Below are 22,306 nucleotides of genomic sequence, written 5' to 3'. Positions count from 1 at the left end.
TGAGAGCCAGAGTGGAGAGTGGAACAAAGGTATATCTGGGTGAGAGAGAGACTAGAGGCAGTGGTGATGGACGATGGCTACATGAAGAAGGTTTGAGCAAACAAGTAAATGAACAATGCTGGAAGCCAGAGATTCTTCTGTCAGGGAAGGGAAGAAACTTATGGTGTTAAGAATGAAATTGGAAGTATTTATGTGAATTTATGAGAACCCTTCATATAATGATGGCTTTCAAAATTTTTGCACCAAAGTAGTCTTTTAATTTCATTTTCTAGTCGATGTTAATGTGTATATGTGTTCTATATACATATGTACACATGTGCCATAAATGTACCTAAGTGTACGTGTGTGCATACACATAATCTCCAACTCTGTTCACTAAGAGAAAGTAATAACACCCCAATAGCAATGAGCACACATGAATCTCAGAACATGGCTTTTACATACCATTCTCTGCTAAAAGGAACCAGAGCTCCTTACCTAGGACTGGGGAAGGGAAGACACAAGAGGAGGAGCCTGCATTATCTTATAGCAGAAAGCAAGAAAATGCTCCGTGAATGATGAAGTCATGTCAAAAGAATGCAGAATGTGATGTGAAGCGATTCCCACTAGACCAACTATGGAAAAGTTGAGTTCTAAAACAAGCACAGTTGTGTTGTGATAGGGTCCTGATGAAATCTGTAGGTTCTCTCACTGGAGGTGGTGAAGAAATCAGGGGCTACAAGGAGAGGAGATGCTGGGATCTCTGATTGAAGAGAGCAGTGGTGAGCCCTCCTAGCTGGTCGCTCAGGTGATGATCAACCCACCCACAACCCCATGCGAAATGAGGTTGAAAAACAACTTGAAAGGCTGCTCACTTGGGTCCCTTGGGCCTGGAGGGAGGTAAAAATGAGGTACAAAACTAAAAACAGGCAAGTAAGTGGAAGTCTGTGTAACAAGGGATGAACTGTAACCCCCACCCTACCATGCAGCTTTCTTCTACCTACTCCAGATAAGAAGCAACCAGGCTTCTACCCCCAGGCCAATGAGGAGATCCTTCTAGAAAGAAGCCACAGCTCTTCCTGGACAAGTTACATTGCTACAAGAAAGACTGACTAATGGGCACTGATACTCAAGGTTCCAAAGGCACGTACCAGGAGCACTCCAAGCTTCCAACTCAAGACACGCTAAAACCTAGAGCTGGGGTTGCTGACCAGCTCTGACTTTGAAATGTCTCCTTCAGTTTCAAGTGTGTACTGTGTGCAGAAGAATGAGTATGGTGACCAGAGTCTATTTGGTCACCACAACACAGGGAAAACTGCATTTCCAGCCTCCCCATAAGTTAGCTTAGGGCCCCATGACTGGTTTCTGGCCAAGAGGAGAGAGAAGTGACCTCTAAACGTTCTTGGTGGTTTCCAAACTTCCTTAGCATTACTATCATTTTTCCAGTACCCCCAGGCCAAAGGAAATACCCATCAGTTCCAATTGCTAAATCGTTCCAAACAAGCCATTAGTAGTAGTTATTGCAGTGCCCAATAGGTACATCTACGTAATCTTCAAAATTAAGTATGCTGGGAAGACCCACCGAGTTCCCTACAGTGCCCTGGGACACCCTAGCACCTGGTTTGGCACCAGCGGTTCTAAGTTGTTGCCAGACCAGTGCTGAAAAACACCATACAATGCTCCAGTTCGTCCTTCAAGGTTCCTGACTCTGGATGTTTCAGATGGCAGAGCAGCTACAAGATGTTGTGAAGCAGCAAAATGCTGGAAGGCTGCTGGGAAATACGTACCTGTTGAGTTAAGGGACGCTGATCCGGTCAGCTCCCGGAGGCCAGCACTGTTTACTCTAAGTCTATACTCATATGGCACCTACTGAGAACTGAAAATGCAAATAGTGCCTTCCCCCATTTCTAACTTGAAAAAAAAAAAACAACACAGCAACAGAAGGAAATATTTTTCATTAAATACAATTTTATTGTCCCGATAGAACTGTAATTCACATTAACCATGGCATGGCACAAGACACTGGACCGTGACGCCTGGAGGGAACATGCATTATTTCTAGTGTCACAAACACATCAACACTGTAGTCAGTATCAACGCACTGATTCCCTTCAGATGACTTTTTTCAATGTACTGTTGTAGTATCACAATGTGTTTACTTGGATATTTTATGTGGACAGCACAAGTTACAGTGTTACGCATGTAAATCATAATTATAAATTGAGAGATTTATTAATTATAATGAACTCATTTTCTAGGTAAAAAATGGGAAAATACTTAAATTTTAAGCAAAGGTTTACTACTACAGCTGAGTTCAGTACAGACACAGAAGCTAACACTACAGTACAGCAAAGAAAAAGACTATTAGTATAGCATCCATTACAGCAGAAGAAAGTTTGAATCCAAGAGTTAATACAGTAGACAACATTTAATATTTAAAATTTATGTAACTGACAGTTTAAAGTCAAAAAGTAGTGTACAAAATTAGTCATATGAAATGAGAACTAAATTTCTAACAAAAATGGCTTAAGTTTTAATAGGATGTGAGTTTATAAACTTGGCAGGCTGTAACAGCCTGATTCTTTGACATGCATGCACAAAGAGGAATCTTAGATAGAGAGATAATAAAAAGTAATGACGATTTATTTAGAAAATTGTGAAGAAAAGACTTGAAAAGACATTCACAAAAATTGAAAATTTCAATTAAGCCATTAAATAACTTTGCTCACAGAATATACATGAGCAAATTACATGTTGCTCATAAAATATACATATATATATTTCTAATATCAAAGATCAATTAATTCAAAATTTGAAAATTTTCAAGTATTATTTTTCTTTAGCTTGAATGAACTGTGTGATGTAAGATACTGCCCAAGGAAACTTTGGGTACAGTCTGTCTCAAAGAACATCCAAATTCATAAAGAAATGCCAATTCATTGCCTAAAACTTCAAAAACATGACATTTTTGACAATTTTCCATCTGTCAAAGAATTTCAGCTAGAGATAGAAAAAAATGAGTTTCTATCAAGAGGATGGGATTCTAGCTATGTTAATTCAAAAGACCAGCTGTATCAGAATTGTAAAGCAAGAGAATAGCTTTTCCCTTACTTTACTCCACGATACATACTTGAGTAAACATTTGCGTTCAGCGTTCTGAAGTAGACTCCAAGAGTCATGGATACAGATGCTAAATCCTTCAGTATATATGTGCAAATGCTATAGAAGAATCCTTGCCTGTTTATGGACTTCTGAAATAGAAGAAAATATATTTAATGATCTTGTGCTTTTTACCAATGTCACTTGAATGACTCACAAGTGAGTTTTACAAGGATTTGCTGTACTTAAAAAAAAAAAATCCAATTCAAGTTTTCCTTGAAACCAAAAAAATGCTTGCCAAATATTGTGGTAACTAAGCCAGAAACAAAAGGACTACTATCACATAAAGCCATTTATGTGAGGTTCCTAGAACAGTCAAACCTGTCAAGACAGAGTTGAACGATGGATACCAGGAGCCTGGGGAAGAAGGACGAGGAATTGGTGTTGAGTACAGACTTGTAGTTTGAGATGGTAGAAGAGTTCTGGACATGGTGGTGATGACTGCACAAAAATATGAATGTTCTCAGTGCTACAGAACTTAAAACCAAAAGGAGTGAAAATGGTGAATATAATTTATGTTATATGTATCTTATCCCATCACAAAAGAATTCTGAAACAAATAAAAGTGAATTCATTGACAGAAGCCTTGTCTTGTCCAGTGACCTGAAAGAAATTTCTTCTATAGAAGTTCATTAAAAGCAAAAGTTTTAAAAAAAAGACCTTCATGGCCAGTGCTATGGCATAGCGGGTAAAGCCTCCGCATGTAGTGCCGGCATCCCATATTGGAGTCCTGGCTACTCCAATTCCAATCCAGCTCTCTGCTATGGCCTGGGAAAGCAGTGGAAGATGGCCCAAGTACTTGGGCCACTGCACCCGCGTGGAAGACCTAGAAGTTCCTGGCTCCTAGTGCAGCTCTGGCCATTGCGGCCCTCTGGGGAGTGAACCAACAGATGGAAGACCTCTCTCTCTCTGCCTCTGCTTCTCTGTAACTCTGCCTTTCAAATAAAGAAAGAAATCTACAAAAACAAAAACACAAGACCTTCATTTTAAAGCACAATGTCTCATAGGGCTGAGTTTTAATTCCCATCTGTGTTTAGAAAAAGAATGCTAAATACAGCTTGATAAAAGCAAGTTTGTAAGGAGTTAAGTTTTTTGATGGGCTAATTAAAAAGTGAATTTATTTGGGTGATGAGTCAGATTGGATGTCCTTCAAGCAATTATATTCATTTAGTTATGGAGACCAAGCTTTTCACAAATATTTGAAGCTCGGCTGTTTGCTCTGTAACTACAACACGAGCTTAGAAAATTCATACATGGTAAAGGACTTGAATCCCAAGTAAGAAGGACTACAACTCAGTAGCAACCACCCAATTATTAATGGACAAATGATATGAATAAACACTCCAAGGAAATGTCTCAAAGAAGGAATATGAATGGGTAATGAGCACAGGAAAGACACTTCACATCACTAGTCAGCAAGGAAACGCAAGTCAAAAGCAGAGAGAAATACCACTTCAACCATGAAGATGGCTCTAACTTCAAAAATCCACAACCGTCGTCACAAGGATTGGCGAGGATGTGGACAGACAGGAACCCTCACACACTACGGGGCAGAATGTAAAATGATGTAGTCACTTGGAAAACAAGTTGGCAGCTTCCAAAATTAAGTAAAAATCTACCACATGACCTAGGAACTATACTCATAAGGATCTACCTAGTCAAAATGAAAACATAGTCAAAATGAAAACACATGTCCATACCAACCTGCATACTAATGGTCAAAAGCACCCCCATACTCATATGCAAAGTGTCATTCTTTGTAATATCCAAAAACTGGAAAAAGAATACAAATGTCCTTTAACCAGCAAATGGACAAAGCCTCCATACAATAGACTACTACTTACTAAGAAACAATGAAATGCTGATATATTTCAACATGCATGAACTTAAAAACACAATATTCTGAAAGACACACACAAGACCCACATGAGTCATTTACATAAAAGACAATTCCGTAGGTAGAAAGTGGATTGATTAATGGTGGGAAGGGTTAACTGTAAATGGGCAGAGGGATGTTATTGGGCTAATATGCTAAAAAAAATAGATTACAGTGATGATTACACAACTCATTTACTAAAACTCACTGAATTGCTCATTTGAAATGATTTTTATGATACATAACTTATGTCTCAATAAAGCTATAAAAATAAAATTTATGTTCTAGATCCCCAACTAATATTGGGACAAAACACCCTCTTACAAACATGGGGAAATATAACCAGTTAAACATCCTATAACAAGCCTCTTCTCAAGAGAATAGCTCTACGTAGTTTTTTAATTCTTTCTAAAATTTCATCCTTTTAGGTAAAAAGGAAAAACTTAAACCAGGTTGTATTTTCAAATAAAAATATGTTTAGCCAGTGTGAATGATTTTCCTTAAACCATATTCCTGTCATGGCTAAGGTTCTTGGTTGGTCCATTTAGCAGCAACTCTGCAGATCCAGTCCAGTATCTGCACTGCAAATTGGGGTAGGGGAGTGGGAAGAGTACCCGCAAGAAGCCAAAAACCTTATCCAGAGGTAGCATTTCAAGCCGAAACACACTACGTCACAGCCAGCGTTCCGGAGTTGAGTTCAGCATTAAGGGTCTCTTCACTTTCCATAAGCTAAGAGGTCACTGAGCTCTTAGCTCCCATGTAGGAGTGGCTCCTCATAGGAGCTGCCTTAAATTTCAACATTAGGAACTTATTTCTGTGCCACTGTTGAATGAAGGGATTCTTCCAGAACCTTAGGACCTGAGCCACAAACCTAAGTCACTCAGTCTTTAGTTCCTTTCGCAGTTAGAAATTATTCACATTCTATCAATGAAATTTATCAGGAATAATCCACCAGTACCCGTACATTCCGTTCCTCTGAGTTCTAACACAACAGAAAATTCAACTGAAGACCTACTCTGTACATATCAACTCTCTATTCTCCCTGAATGTTACTTCCATCCATGGGGTCACCTTGGACTTTAATGGATATAATGCTCCAGATGGTGTGGATCCTACTATCCAGTGTCTACAAAGGGAACGTGGGTTGTATATGAGCAATTCCCCATGTAAAGGTGGCTCCCCCACTCAGGACCAGCTGAGTGCTCCATAGAAATAGGGGCCCAGCATCGTAAGCCTTTAATGTTTTAAGAAAGCACTGTTTCTTTTAAACATTAAATTCCCTAACTTTTCAGTAGTGATAACAAAATACACACACACACACACACAACCATTTGCACCAACTATACCATGCCACAACGTCCAATCTTACTCAACCTAACAGCAGCCTGTGACCTCTGCCACACAGAATGCTTACTCTGCAATTGCAGGAAGCTACACTTGCTACATGAAAAACTGTAAAAATAGAACTCTGTTTTGTAAAATAAAATCCATGCAGAGCAGCTGTATTTGGCATGTTTCTCTCTCCCCACCCCCAGTCTATTTTACTAAGGCTGTTACCCTCATGGCTCAGGTGGCTCAGGGGTAAACTCTCTGGATTCCCATTCCTCTAGGCAATGCCCGGAAGAAAAAGAGGTTGGGGTACTCTGTCCACACCCTGAATGCAAAGCTGACTGAGCTTCCCAGACCTGTTCCCACTGACAGCTTCTTGAGATGCCTGTACCAAGGATTCAAAAAGTATACTGTGTCCTAGAGAATCTAGAAGTCCAACATCCTGAACAAGAACACTTTTATCGACTAGAAAATTCCAGTGAATTCAAAACGCTTAGCTTATTTCTACCACTTCAGAGAATATCAGAGACCAAAAAGAAAACTTAGCCATTGTTAGTGCCACCCCTTCATTCTACTGGTCAAGAAACCACAATTCAGAAAGGCCAAATGATCTGTCCAAAGAGCTCCAAGGTGGCTCAGCAAACTTGGGGCAGAATGTGGGTGATTCTGAGTATAATCAGGGTCTGTTTCCATCATATCGCAGGGCAGAGGAAGGGGAATTAGGAGAAGGAATTAATCTGAGGAATAAAGAGCTTTTGAGATCCGTTTGGCCTCTTAGAATCATCTCACATCACATACTAATTTCTGTACTTTCCACGCAGCTTTCCTGATCCTAGTGACATCCATGAAAATAAGAGGGATAGACAGGGCAAAGAATACTTTTCCCTAGCTGCCCACGCAACAACATAGCAGCTCCTGATCCATGTCACGGTGCTTTCCGTCTCAGGTTTTTCATAAGGAGCAATTTGGACTCAACCCCCACCCCCCCCACCCCCACCTCACCCCTACAGTATGACATTCTCAGAATTAATCTGAAGCATGAAACACCCGGTGTCTGATCAGGCCCGAATTACTCTTAAATATCTTGTCGCATTTCGTGCACTCGTAGTCTTTGGTCCTGGTATGGATTTTCACGTGTTCCACGAGGATTGAGCTGCGACTGAAGGTGGCTCCACAGAAGTCACACTCGTAGGGCTTCTCTCCGGTGTGAACTCGGTAATGTTCATTGAGAGAGGAACTCTGGCTGAAGGATTTCCCGCATTCTTTGCACTTATAAGGTTTGACGCCAGTGTGAATTCTCTGATGACGGCTAAGCAGGGAGTGGGTGGGGAAGGCCTTCTCACACTGGCTGCACTTGTAGGGTTTTTCTCCCGCATGAAGTCTTTGATGATAAATGACAGAGGTAAAATGGCTAAAAGTCATCCCACAGTCATTACACAAATAGGGCTTCTCTCCAGTATGAATCCTCTGATGCCGGGTGAGGCAAGAATTCTGTCTAAAGGCTTTGCCACACTCATCACACTTGTAGGGCTTCTCTCCAGTATGGATTCTCTGATGTTTAGAAAGGGATGAGCTGTGACTGAAAGATTTTCCACAATCGTTACATTTGTAGGGTTTTTCCCCGGTGTGAATCCGCTGATGTTGAATAAGAGATGAGCTATCACTAAAGGGCCTGCCACAGTCTTTACATTTATAGGGTTTCTCTCCCGTGTGAATTCTCTGATGTTTAATGAGGTGGGCAGTGAGGGTGAAACCTTTTCCACAGTCATCGCATTTGAATGGTTTGTCTTCGCTGGGAGCAGATGGTGCGGGCGATGAGCTATCGCTGTCAGCTTTTCTACATTCCTTACACAAATAAGACTTTTCTGCAGGGGGGATTCTCGGGGAGTGGTTCTTGGGGAGCAAGGCACGGTGCACGAAGGTTTTTCCACACTTACTACACTGGTGAGTGTTCTTTGCCTTCTCGGTTCCTTCCTTCTTATTCAGCGCTGTATCTGGATGTAACGCTTTCCGACATTTTTCACAGATACAAGAGCTTCTTCTCTCGGAACGGGACGCGCTTTGGGTGAAGGCTATCCCACACAGATTACACTTCCGGGACTTGGTCCCCAGGTAAATTTTCTGCCGTTTCTGATGTTCCGTAAGAGAGGAGGCGCGACTTCCGCCCTGCCCGCCTTCCCTGTGCTTGCGCGACTTTTCTCCAGCATGTTCTTTGCGACTCAGGACGAGGTCGGAGTGGAAGCTGAAGGGCTTCTTGCCTTCGCTGGCCTTCCGAGACTTCTTCTTCAAGTAGACTCTCAGGTGCTTAATGATTTCCAAAGTCCGTTTCAAGGTGTTCCCGCAGGGGCTCTTGTCTGAGTCGTCACCCTTTCTGCCTCTCCTATTTTTCTTTTGTGCGGCTTTTCTTTTGGAAGATGCTTGATCCTTGTCTGAGCTGCCATAACGTTTCTGGAATTCTGCCGTCAAGTCACGCCCGCCGTCCCTGAAGCCACTTTCTATTATCTGATCTACAGTCAGTTCTTCCATCAGAACATCAGATACCTCCGGGGACTCACTGCTGGGCTCACACCCTAGAAGGAAAAACAAACAGAACATTTTCTGTTTATGGGAAAGAAGCTGCTGTTCTCTGGAAGGAAACAGGAGTACAGGCAGTAATGTCTGGACATTATTCCATACAATAGAACATGGGATGCAGTACAGGCATCCTTTTCAGTCCTATACCATATTTTTGTTTTTTAAAATAAGATGTATTTATTTATTTGAAAGTCCAAGTTACAGAGAGGGAGAAGAAGAGACACAGAGAGATCTTCCATCCACTAGTTCACTCTCTAAATGGATGCAATGGCCAGGGCTGTGCCAGGATGAAGGGAGGAGCCTGGAGCTTTTTGGGGGTCTCCCACGTGGGTGCAAGGGTCCAGAGACCTGGGTTATCCTTCACTGCTTTCCCAGACACATTAGCAGGGAGCTGGATCGGAAGTGGAGCAGTAGGGATTTGAACCAGCGCCCATATGGGATGCCCGTACCACAGCTGTGCTGCAGCGTCAGCCCTGAGCCCAATACCATATTTCCCCTCCTCAAAAAAGAGAAATACCACTAACTTTATAGAAAACACTAATCACATTGTAAATACCCAATATCATGTATGCAAGACTTTCAAAAGGTATCACAATTGGGCTCTATCAACCTTACAAATACCCTATCTCCCACAGAAATTTCCATCCCATTCTTTCGGCTGTAGTACTTCCTACTCCCTAGACTAAAATCCCAAGGCACCCTCATTATCATACACCAGTATAAGTGTGACAGGCTTGGGCTTCAAGTTCTACAATCTCTCTCCAATACCACACTCTTCTCTGACTGTGCTCTTTCCAGAATTTTGAAAGCATTTATTAGCCACATCACTCATCCTGGCTTTTAATCTGAAGGTCACCTTGTCACTTATATAAAATTAATTTTTAATAGACAACTATAAAATACAAAAATCATTCCAAATCTTATTATCACAAAATGGTACTTTCCTCTAAAAATGTTTCTAAGTAGTTTAGAATAGAAAAAGTGTATGTGTAAAATGTTTATAATCATTTTCCACCTCACTGATAATTCTTCATAAAAATGATTTTAATCAATTGCATGATAACCCATCGTGTAGATGTATGGTTTAGTGCTTCCCTCATTGACTGTATTTCAAATAATTAAAATTTCCTCAGAAGAGTCTTACTGAGCCAAAGGTAGAAAGTTCCACTAACTTCTCATGCTATATATGGAACAAAAGCACCTGACAGGGCACTGGCACTGTGGCGCAGCAGGTAAAGCCACCGCCTGCAGCACCGGCAGGGTACTGGTTCGAGTCCTTGCTGTTCCACTTCCAATCCAGCTCTCTGCTATGGCCTGGGAAAACAGTAGAAGATGGCCAAGTACTTGGGCCCATGCACCCACAAGGGAGACCCAGAAGAAGCCCCTGGCTCCTGGCTTTGGATTGGCTCAGCTCCAGCTGTTGCGGCCATCTGGGGAGTAAACTAGCAGATAGGAGACTTCTCTCTCTCCCTCTGTGCCTCTCCTCTCTGTAACTCTACCTTTCAAATAAATAAATAAATATTAAAAAAAAAAAGTACCTGAGAAACCACTGATCAAATGATGTTGAAGTCTACAAATTTGATTCATAACCAACAGCACTGTTGCTTTAAATGTGCACTTCACTGTTTATTAGTGAAGTTTTTTTCATGTCCACAAACTATTTAAATGTTTAATTTTTCCATTTATCTATTCAAGTACTTTGCCCATTTTCCCTAACATTCTTAGTATTCCTTACTGATTTGTATGAGTTTTTTTTTTTTTTTTTTTTATAAATTATGGCTATTGACTGTTTTGTCTGTGAAAAACTTCCCTCCAGTTTGTTGTAAATGATTCTTTAAACAAGTTGTACATTTATAGCATGCTTCTTTCACATAAGCATCTTGGGGAGGGACATAAGTTTACACCACCACTGTTGCTAGAATTACTCAAAAACACTTTTAGAATTCATTTTTGGGGGCCAGCTCTGTGACGTAGCAGGTAAAGCCACCATCTGCAGTGCCAGCACCCCCTATGGGCACTGCTTTGAATCCTGGCTGCTCTACTTCTGATCCAGCTACCTGCTAATGCACCTGGGAGAGCAGTGGAGGATGGCCCAAGTCCTTGGGCCCCTGCACCCATGTGAGAGACCCAGAACAAGCTCTTGGGTCCTGGCTTCGGATCAGCCCAGCTCTGGCCATTGCAGCCATTTGGGGAGTGAACCAGTGGATGGAAGACCTCTGTCTTTGGTTCGCCCTCTCTCTCTGTCTGTAACTCTGCCTCTCAAACAAATAAATAAACCTTTTAAAAAAATAAAAAATAGAATCTATTTTTTTGAATTACTCTTCAAAATATTACTTGTACATTTATTTATGTAATTATACAAAAAACAGCTGATAGATGGGCTAAAATGAATGGTTTAGAAGATGGAGGAGAGCCCAGTGGATTATTCTTTTTCTCTTTTAAAATAAAGACATTGATAAAGTTCATAATCTATTATTTTTAAAATATAAATTTAATAATTTATTATTAAATTTTAAGGAGATACTGGGAAGGAGAAAGAAAAATAGATCCTGTTCCTCAAAGATAACCGGTGTTAACGTAAGTATTTTTCAAGTCTTAAACCCCAGATGTATCTATATATTTACACATGGACACTTACAAGGAGGTTTCATAAAGTTCACATGTAATGTGCGCTATCCTTCAATGCTACTTTTCCATGCATATTTTTCCCACTTTAACAACATTAGAATTACTATATATGCTGCCCACGGGCATATTCTTACTTGTCCAAGACTCAAATCAAATGCTAAGTGCATCCTTGTGCCTATAAACAGATGTGCCTTGATTTGGGTTACAACCCCATATACTTACTCTAAGTTAAAAATATCATTCAATCAAAAACATATTCAGTACATCTGATCTCTTGAACACCCTAGCTTGGCCACACAGGACACAGGTGAGTCCGGGTCATTTCTCCTTGAGAGCGTACCAGTGATAGAGAGTGTGGCTCGTTGCACTGCCCAGCGCTGAGAGGATAGCACCACCTATCACCAGCCCAGGAAGAGATCAAAACTCAAAATTCAATGTGCAGTTCATGCTCTATGTGTATCACTTGCCCAACGCTGTTAAGTCAAACAAAGCGTAAGTCAAACCATGGTTAAGCCAGGGACTGCCACACTCCCACAGCTCCTTATCTGTGCCATTATTACGGTGTGCATCAATTACTAACATTTTTGGTTTCCATATTCATCCAGGGAGACTCAGGCAGGACTTGTCTGCGACCCAGGACTCTTCTGACAGGTGAGCCGGCCCAGGGCTCCTTTCTGGCCTGCCCTACACTTTCTTAGAAGTGCACTTCACTTAAAGCCTCTACAACCTTCCTTCCATCTTGCCCTCATCCAGAGGCAAGATGTGCACAGGACAGCCTCCCCCATTTCTTCCAGCTCCCATATTCCTCCCAATAAATCTTTTGCATGGCTGAAAATCATGTCGGTATCTACTTCTCAGGGGATCCCAACCAGTAGTCTTCCCTGTTAACATGAACATCCCAAGAAGGCAAGGTCTCTATTCCAATGACCTCTGTATTACAGCATCTGACACACCCAGCACTTCAAAGACTCTTCCCAACCCCCTTGGTAGCCACCTCTTTTCACCTCCTTGTCCACCTTTCACCAACTCACCTGGTCTGGAGCCTTTTGAGATTTCTTTTTCCAGCTGCCTCGGCAACTCAACCCACTTTAGCTGGGAAACCAACTCTATTTTGGAAACCGGAGAGCCTGCTCATGGAGAAAAGAATGGAAAGTGGCTGTTGATGCACAAAGACATCCCAGCAGACACACACAGCCTCTGGTTTTCCAGGGAAGATGAAAGATATCATCACATACACAGACATCAATCCTAGAATTCAAGGAGCAAATGGGGGAAGGCATGATATTGATCATAGCAAAATGATGCTCCACATTGCCAATGCACAACGTGTACACATGCTGCAGAATAGTAAGTTGGTAGGAAGCATTTTTCAGATAGGTCACATCAGTAACCTTTGGGTGGGCAGCCACAACAAATGGAAGTACTTCACAGAGCACTTATCTTGCAGTAATAAATAGGGGATCGAAGGACTCCGCTGAGGTGACAGATCACGAAGATGACTTTTACCCAGGAATTCCAGGTCCCTGAGGTTCTCCAGCAGCACCTCCTTGTACAGCTCTCTCTGAAAAGGCTCCAGCTTCTTCCACTCGCCTCTGGAAAAGCTCACGGCCACGTCCTTGAAAGTTATGGGTTCCTACAGCACCAGACACAATCCTTTTTCATTGCGGCATTCCCAAGTAGACCCAAAAGATTCAGAGAAGGATAGAAAATAATATCTTTGCTTTTTTTAAAAAAAAAATGTATTTGCAAGGCAAAGAGAGAGCCACTGGATCTGCTGGTTCACTCCCCAAATGCCAAGGCAGGGCCAGGCTAAAGCCAAGAACTCAGTCCAGGTCTCCCTTGTGAGTAGCAGGCACAGAACTACTGCAGCCTCCACTGCACTAGCAAGAAGCACATTAGTAGGAAGCCAGAATCAGGCGTGGAACCAGGACTCAAACCCAGGCATTCCAATATGGTACGTACGAGTTCCAACCAATTTCTTAACTATTTGCCCAAACACGTGCCCCCAAAATAACCACTTTGATAGTATTCCAGGGGCCAGTACTGTGGTGCAGTAGGTAAAGCCATTGCCTGCAGCGCCAGCATCCCATATGGGCACAGGTTCAAGTCCTGGCTGCTCTACTTCCAATCCACTTTTCTGCTTTTGGCCTGGGAAAGCAGCAGATCACCCTAGTCTTTGGGCCCCTGCACCCAATGTGGAAGGCACAGAAGAAGCTCCTGGCTTCGGATTGGCCCAGCTCCAGCTGTTGCGGCTATTTGGAGAGTGAACCAGCAGATGGAAGATCTCTCTCTCTCTCTCTCTCTCTCTGTCTGTCTCTCCCTTTATCTTTCTTTCTAATTCTGCCTTTCAAATCAAACAAAATAAACCTTAAAAAAAGATAGAGAATGCTATAGCAAGCTATGGTTGCAAGAGCTACAGAACAAGGATTCTACATAAACTCTGCTTTCGCCAATCAGTTTCTGGTGTTATTCAGTACATAAGAATCCTCTAAAATACTCAACACTGATCAAGTTCACCCTAAACACACTGATTTCTAGGAGGAAAATAAAAATATTCAATTATATCCCCAAACCCAAATTTGCAGAAGCCATGGCAAGCCTAGCATAGATAATAACACAAAACAATAATATCAGCAGCTACCTCTCAAAATTTAACTTCCAGGTAATGCACAGCAATTATTTTCTATTACAATCAAAGAAAACAGGTTCAGTATCATACACACACTTGGCAAATTGCTCCAGTTACAAACAAGTATGTGACTCAATCAATACTTTCTACAGCGCCATCTGCAGGGAGTTTTGAGGCAGTACAGCACAGTGGCCGCCCGCATTTGGGAGAGCTTCCTATGGGCCCTGTAACAAGCTATCATAAGTTGGGGCTTAACAAGTTGATTGACAGTTCTGGAGGCCAGAACCCCTCAAGGGGCTGGTAGGGCTGCGTTCCCTTCAGAGGTCTGGGAGAGACTCCATTCCGCGGCCCTCTTAGCTTCTGCTGGCTGCCAGCATTGTGGGGTGCCCCGGCTGCTGCCGTCACCCTCTTCTCATCGCCCTCTTCTCTTTGTGTGTTCCTCTCTCTCTGCCTCCCTAATCACATTACCTGGGATGGCATTTAAGGTCTACCCACATAGTCCATGTAACTTCTTCATGTTAAAGTCCTTCCAAGGGGTCGGCACTGTTGTATAGCATGTTAAGCCTCTGTCTGCAACACAGGCATCCGCTATGGGCGTTGATTCCAGTCCTGGCTGCTCCACTTCTGATACAGCTCCCTGCTGATGGCCTGGGAAAGCAGCAGAGGATGGCCCAAGTGCTTGGGCCCCTGCACCCACCTGGGAGACCTGGAAGAAGCTCCTGGCTCCTGGCTTTGGTTTAGCCCAGTTCCAGCCATTGTGGCCATTTGGGAAGTCAATCAGCAGATGGAAGACATCTCTCTGTCTGTAATTCTGCCTCTCAAATAAATAAATAAATATTTTTAAAAATTCTTTCGAAAAATGTTCTGAGGCAAAAAGACAGAGAACGTGCTCCCACCTGCAAGGGTCACTCCCCAGTTGCCCACAATGGCTGGGACTGGGCTGGGCTGAAGCCTGCAGTGGGAGCTCTATCCTTGTTTCCCTCATGGGCGGCAGGGACCCAAATACCTGAGCCAGCTCTGCTGCCTCTCGGGGTCAGCATCAGCAGGAAGCTGGGAATCAGGAACTGGAATTGGGTGTCCTAATGGACATCAGCTCAATCGCTAGGCCAATGCCTGCCCCTTAAAGCCTTTAATCACACTGGCAAAAAGTTCCCTCTTCCAAAGAAAGCAGCGTTCACAGGTTCCGGGGTTAGGAAAGAGACATACTGTTGGGAGTCATTATTGGCTCAGCAGAGTACCATCACTCACTGTTAGGAATAAGAATTTTTTCCCTAACTGGTAATTATTGGTATATAGGATTTGTAAGCAGCTGCACTTCCCAGCTATTCTGCAAGCTTTGGTATACACTCAATAGGTTCTGTGAGTGTCCCATAATGAACAATCATATTATATGCATTTGCTTCTTATATATCAATACTGACAGCTCTGTTCCCTTACAGTACTGGTTAGACTATTCAGAAGACAGTAATAGCTGTGTCTTAACCTTTTACAGGCATTTTAAGGAATGCTTTTTTATCTTCCAGCACTAACTGGAGATATTCCTTATCACACTAAGGAAATGCAATTTACTCCATTTCCACCTGACTAATTTTATCAGGGGCGATTGTTAGATTTCCATAAATGGTTTTCTTTGGAGTCAGAGTTGTGACGTATTTGTGAAGTGAAATAAACAGCATGTGAGAAAGGAGCCGTATGTCCTTTGATGACTTTTACCCTTCCATGCTCAGTAAGAGCCCGGTTCAGTGTTCACGTAACCAGCAAGGTCAAGGAAGAAGGCAACTTGCCTGTGACTCAGCAACTGTTTTATCTTCTGAGGTCTCCTCTCGGCCAGCAGCAGCATCTTGAGAGATGGGGTCTGCGAAGCAGGGAGAAAGAGTCTGGTCTTTCAGATGGATTCTTTTTGGGGGGAGGGGGACCCCTTATGAATATTAATGAGGTTAACAGGACAAAGCCCAAGTCTGTTTCTGCCACACACAGAAGTCCTCTGGGTCCCCAAATGTTGGGGTCCTCCCTCACAGGCCAAGCGGGGAATCCCGCTCTAGATTCTCCACTGGACAGCAGCCAGGGGCTCTCTAATTCAGCGAGTGAGCGGGATGCACTCTCCCTAGAGGGAGCTTCCGGTCTCACAGGTTGAGGGCTCGGTCCCAAGGCTGCCCTCAGACAACAGTCAGAATGCCAGGTCTCCAAAGCTTCCAGCCAGCTCACCAGAAATCAGGGTTCCCACGCCTCCCTCCTCGGGTCTGAACAATTTGCTAGAACCAGGGAATATCTGACTTCCGTTTATCAGTTTCTTACCAAGAATATTTTAAAGGATCCGGCTGGAGAGACAGGGACAGAGCAAGGCACGTGGCAGGGTGCAGGGATGCAGGACCGGCGCCCTCAGCAGGTGCACCATCCTCCAGGAACGTCCCCGTCTTCTGCTACCCGGAAGCTCCCTGAACCCTTTATTTGTTATTTTCTTTTTAAAATGCGGCTTCATACCCGGCATAGCTGATTCAGGCAACCGGTGATCAGCTCATCCTGCAACCCCCTTCCTCCCTCCCAGAGGTGAGTAAGCAACAGGATGGCTCCCCAGCCCCCCAGCCCCCACACCTTGTGGCAATCCAGAGACTTCCCAAAAAATCTCCTCATTAACAAACTCAGGTGTGACTGCAACAGACTTGTTATAAATAACAAAAAGGCTGTCTTAAGGTTGCAGACAGGCACAAAAGGCCAAATAGTTTAACAAAAAGACACCACTGCTCAGGGACTGGTCACAAAGTTTCCTATCAAAACTCAGGCCTTTGCCTTTTCCTTACCCTGTTAAAAAAAAAATGCACTGGTGCCCTGCCTTCCATAAACCCTCAGTTTAAACACATTTAATTTGCACAATAATAAGTTTTTAAGCATTTCTAGTTTATAAGCTGTATTAAGGTGGACCAGCATAATCCTTTTATCTAGTAATTTGTTTTCTTCATGGTCCTGTGAGTTAAGAGTCACTCACTCAACACCGCTTGCTGAATGGCAGCACCCAGCAGGTCTCAAATCCGACTCCACCTGCGCACCTGCCAGCAGATTTTCAAGAACCTGGACTCACATAAACTCAGCCCGGTGAGAATCCTCGCCCAGATGTCAACAGCTCTTTTACAAAGCAGGGAAAACTATTTTTCTTTTTAAATCCTTCTCTATCTTCTTGTCAAGAGGATTTTAGGCTGCTTTCTTGATTAGACTGTCAGTAAGATGAGTAAAAATTAAATAAAAAATTAAAACCAAGTAACCAAAGAGAAAAGAAGCATTCATTCCATGAAACTGCTCCACGCTGCAGAATGCTACCAACCAATTCTTTATTTCTGGGTCTCTACACAGTGGCCCTGATTGGAGAAAAGCGCTAGGTTGTTGTGACAGGCAAATCAGGGGGTGGGAAACTACAATTTCAGACACACCGATTATCTGTGAGGTCACAGATGAAGTCTTTGGAGGTGGCACACTGCTTCCCTATCCATCTGCCCTGGGGTAAATGACATGTTCCAAATACCTGGAGGGAGTCTCTGTAACAGATTTCAGGATTTTTCTAAAAGCTGACCTCATTCCCTCCAGGGGCTATCAATCCTATAAGTGCTTACATCAACATTTTATAATGCTATCATTATGGTCAGTTCAGAGTTTCTACTATCTATATAATATTCACGATAATGTAATTGTCAAAAACAACTCAGCTGTTCCTCCACTGGGGCCATGGAACTGTATGACAACACATAGGGCCTGCTGGTTCCATGTAGAGATTTAAAATGCAAATTTCATGAAATACTCAGTTATCTATTTGCACTGCCTGCCTTTCATGTGTTGAACCTGAGGTACAAAACATTTCCTTCATCGGATACCGGAGAGCCCTGCTCCAGCACCGTGTGAGTACACACCCCAGAGCTGGAGGCTGGGGACCAGCAGGTGAACCGCTCCTGCTCCAATCACCTTCCCAGATAACTTCCTCCAAAGAGCGAGGGAAAGACACAAAGATTTTTTGTGTACATTTTCTCTGATTGGCAGAACTATAGAAAAAAAGGTACCCCCTCTGACCCATCAAAATCTGACACTTCTTCTAGGTTAGAGAGCTCGCCAAGATCACAGTTGACTGTGTGGGCTGATTCAAATTCAGTCCCAGGCCCAAAGCCTAAGAGTCCTCTTTAACAACAAATTGCTTTCTCTTGCGTTTCTCCCACCTCCTCCCTCCCTCCCTCCCTCCGCAAACCTCACCTTTCTTTTCTTCCAGCGCTTGGGTCAAATCCTCTATGAGGGTCACCACCTCCTCACTACTCCCAGGATGCTGTGACTTTACCCAGATCCTCATCTCCCCCGGCAAGACAGTCAGGAACTGCTCAAACACCAGAAGCCCTAAGATCTCTTCTTTCGTGTGGATGTCTGGTCTCAGCCACTGAGTGCAGAGCTCCCAGAGCTGACTCAAGGCCTTCCTGGGTCCGGCTGCTTCCGAGTAACAAAACCACCTGAACCTCTGTCTGAAAGACTCTGCGTCTCCTCTTAAGAGAGCTTCTTGACCCCGAGTGGGATCCATGCTTAGGACCTTGTTGTGTGTACCGGAGGCCGTGGTTTGAGGGTCTGGGGAGACGGCTGTCATCTTGTTCAAGGGCACGGCAGCTGGCACTGTGGCCCAAGTGGGAGTCCAGGAATACAGTCCCCCTTAGACTCTGGCTAGATGGAGCGCCGGTACTGTCCACCAACAGGCACTGCACACAAGGGCTCCTGCGATCGGTTTATAGTCTTGCAGAAGCTGTCAGGAAGAAAGAGAAAACACGAACTAAGTGAAAACAAATTGTTCTGTATCCTAAACACCTTGTTCCTGGTTTAAAGATACATACTTCTATCTAGGGGCCAGCCTTGTGGTGCAGGTGGTTAAGCCGCTGCCTCCAACGCTGGCAGCCCAACTGAGTGCAGTTGGAGTCCCAGCTGCTCCACTTGTGATCCAGCTTCCTGCTAATACTCCTGAGAAAGCAGCAGAAGATGATCTCAGTGCTTAGGCCCCTGCACCCACATGGGAGACCTGGAAGAGGCTCTTGGCTTCAGTCTGGCCCTGCCCCTGCCATTGAAGCCCTTTGGGGAGTGAACCAGCAGATGGAGGATCTCTCTGTCTCTATCTCTCCCTCTCTGTAACTCTGCTTTTCAAATAAATAAAAATCTTTAAAATATATATGTAGTTATATCTCCAAGTACATGTGTTCATATATCCCTATAACATTGTAACTAACAGGACAATTTTCCTTATAGATCAAAAGCCGAGGAGTTATCCAAGGATAATTAAAGGAACCCTTCACGGGAACAGTCACTTCAGACTGACCACTGCTCCTCCCAAGCAACACCCATGAGAAGACTCCTTACTGAGGCCACTGTTGTGGTGCAGCAGGTGAAGCAGCTGCCTGATATATCAGCAACCCATACGGGCACCGGTTCAAGTCCCAGCTGCCCTCCTCCCAATCCAGCTCCCTGCTAATGTGCCTGGGAAAGCAGCAGAAGATGGCCCAAGTGTGTGGGTCCCTGCCACCCACACGGGAGACCAGGATGGAGCGCCACACTCCTGGGTTCAGCCTGGCCTAGCCCTAGGAATTGTGGTCATCTGAGGAATGAACCAGTAGATAAAAGATCTCTGTCTCTTTCTCCCCACCTCCCCTCTGTAACTCTGCCTATTCAAATAAATCTTAAAAAAAAAAAGACTATTATAAGAGATCCAGGCAGAAACCCCCTTTTTTCTCCTATGAAACATTTATTTCCTTTGAAACCTCCAGAACCGTACCAGAAAATCTCAAAGACAGGGATGGGGGTTTTGGGGGGTCACTACATAAAAAATCCAAAGGCAATAAACCAACAGATGAAAAACACCTGCTGCTATCTTCAGCCATCAGATGGAACAACTTCACATTAAATAGATTTTTTTGCAGAAATCATAATTTACACTTGTCAATATACATGAGTAGGTCCACAAATGATTAGAATGATCTGAAGACGTGACAGGACAAATTAAAAAGAAGGAAGGAAGGAAGGAAGGAAGGAAGGAAGGAAGGAAGGAAGGAAGGAAGGAAGGATGCAGGTTAGAGTCCACAGAAATGTGTGAGGCAGTCGGTGGGGGGGGGGGGGAAGCTGCAGACCCCCAGAAGGGACCAGGGAAGAGGAAGAGCCATCACCACAATTGCGAGCACAAACCCATTTGAAAACCCTGCCCTGGGGGAACAGCCACACAGTTCCCATCTGTGGCTCAACGCAGAAGCGCGATAGCACATCCGACTACCAGGTTTCCTCCCCTCGCTACTCTGCACATCACAAACAGGCACGTTCTGTGGAGTTTTGTTCTCCCCCCACAAGAAGCTCAACAGCATGGGCCACAGAGGCTGCTGGGCTGCAGGCTTCACTGGGGCCTCAGGCTGCAGTGAAAGGATTCCTTGTAATGTGGAAAAAAAAAAAAAAATCCCACCACTTGCCTGCTTAGCATCCCTCACTGCCCGCCACCCCCCAGCCCTGTAGAGGAAAGCGGGTGCAGAGGCCCCCCGCCTGGTGATCTGGAGACACTGGCCGGACACCCTCACCTCCGAGCCCTGGCTACCTGATTGACACCACCCCCCGGTTCCCACACTCTCTATAGGCGCGGGGCCTGTGCGCCAGGGCCATTCTCTCTCCTGGGAATGCCGCCTCCTCTCCCTCTCCTACCAAACTTCTATGCATTCTTTAAAACTTGACTCCTTTCAACTGTCACTTCTTGTCTGCAGCTCTCTTTGATCCCAAAGAGCTCCTTTGCACACGGCCTGCCCTGTGTTGCAGGCATTCAGTCACTCATTCTACAAATGACTGAGCATCCACAATGAGCTGCGAATGGGGCACTGCGGGGACAGGCGCGCGCACAGATCAGCAGGGTCTCGCTCCTTGATTGACACTGCCAATCACGTACTGATAATTCCCCATCTCCCAGCACGGAGCCAGGCACACAGCATGCATGACGTCATATGCTCCTCTACTAAATATCTGGCGGCCACCAGGGACCTGGCGCCGTGCTGGGTACCTGGGGCTCCGTGGTGACTAAGACGCTAGCCTCTGTCTCCCAGGCTCGGAGAAAATGTGACGCAGGCAGAGGTTCCCAACCCGAGGCAGAATGGGAGAGGGCGCTCGTGCCCCAAAGGGGTTATCTGGCCAAGCCCGCACACATGTTTGGGGGATCACGACCCGGGAAACAGGGAGCTACTAGTCTCCAAGGAGACGAAGCCAGGGATGCTGCGAAACATCAGCGCAAAAACAGGACGGTCACACACACCCCTTCCAACACGCAGCGAGGAACGATCCCGCCCAAAAGAGCGCCGAAGTGGCGAGCCCCGAGAGCAGGGAGCCACGGCGGGAGGCAGGGAGAGCTCGGTCCCGCAGCGGGGGCCACACCTCCCACCGCCGCCGCCGCCGCCGTTGCCTCGCACGACCGGCTCTGCGCTCAGCCCCCATCCCGCACCAGGGGCGCGCTGAGCGCCGGCGCCCCGGCTGCGCCACCCAAACCTGGGGGTCTGGGACGACCGATACCTGCACCAGCATCCGCAGCCAGCAGCCGCGCCACCGCAATGAGCTTCCAGAAGCGGGGTCCCGGCAGCGCTGCGCGCGCAAGCCGCCGAGATCGGCTGCGCCTGCGCACAGGCGCCGAACTACCATTCCCGGGATGCGCTCGCCGCGCTGTGCCCGAGTCCTGCGTTTTCCATAGGCTCCCTCCCGGCGTGGGGAGCACGGTTGCCGGGCAGCGGCTGGTGGGCTTGGCTGCAGAATTATTGCTGCGCCAGAGGCCTGGAGGCCCCGAGCCCGCTTAGATTTTCAGATCCGTGCAGTTCACTCTCCTGGGTAACCTCGAACCTTCGCTGTCCCTCTGCCATTCCCTGCAACGCAAGGTGGAGAGATCCGTGCAGCCGCCCATTAGCGGTGTAGTGTGCTTGCGATATAATCAGTGCAAACGCCGACTTCCACTCCGTCCACCATGGTCCACCCTCATGCCTCGCCGGGATGGTTGCAATATCTTGTTTTTCCTTGGTCACTGCTTAGTGACTGTCTTTCCCCCTAGACTATTAATGCCACAAAGATAAGGATTTCATCTGGATTGTTTTATGATGTATCGCCAGGCTTGGAAA

The 22,306-nt window shown here is 45.0% G+C and overlaps 1 protein-coding gene and 1 long non-coding RNA gene across 2 annotated transcripts; one reads left to right on the top strand and one right to left on the bottom strand.

Annotated features, from left to right (window-relative positions):
- Window positions 1-7,327: 7,327 nt before the first annotated feature.
- ZNF483 (zinc finger protein 483) lies at window positions 7,328-21,845 on the bottom strand. The gene is made up of 6 exons (XM_008254691.5): window positions 21,714-21,845; window positions 18,405-18,936; window positions 15,959-16,029; window positions 13,052-13,178; window positions 12,577-12,672; window positions 7,328-8,913 (listed from the first exon to the last, which is right to left on the bottom strand). The coding sequence occupies exons 2-6, from the start codon at window positions 18,781-18,783 to the stop codon at window positions 7,370-7,372; spliced, it is 2,217 nt and encodes a 738-aa protein (XP_008252913.3). The 5' UTR covers window positions 18,784-18,936; window positions 21,714-21,845; the 3' UTR covers window positions 7,328-7,369.
- Window positions 8,368-12,380, top strand: LOC149128858 (uncharacterized). The gene is made up of 3 exons (XR_016211381.1): window positions 8,368-8,455; window positions 11,435-11,494; window positions 12,151-12,380. It is a non-coding gene; the product is annotated as an uncharacterized LOC149128858 (long non-coding RNA).
- Window positions 21,846-22,306: the final 461 nt, after the last annotated feature.

Source organism: Oryctolagus cuniculus, chromosome 1, assembly GCF_051225735.1.
Source record: "Oryctolagus cuniculus isolate XC-2025 breed Fujian yellow rabbit chromosome 1, ASM5122573v1, whole genome shotgun sequence".
Taxonomy (NCBI): Eukaryota; Metazoa; Chordata; class Mammalia; order Lagomorpha; family Leporidae; genus Oryctolagus; species Oryctolagus cuniculus.
This window is presented reverse-complemented; position numbering and strand designations above follow the sequence as displayed.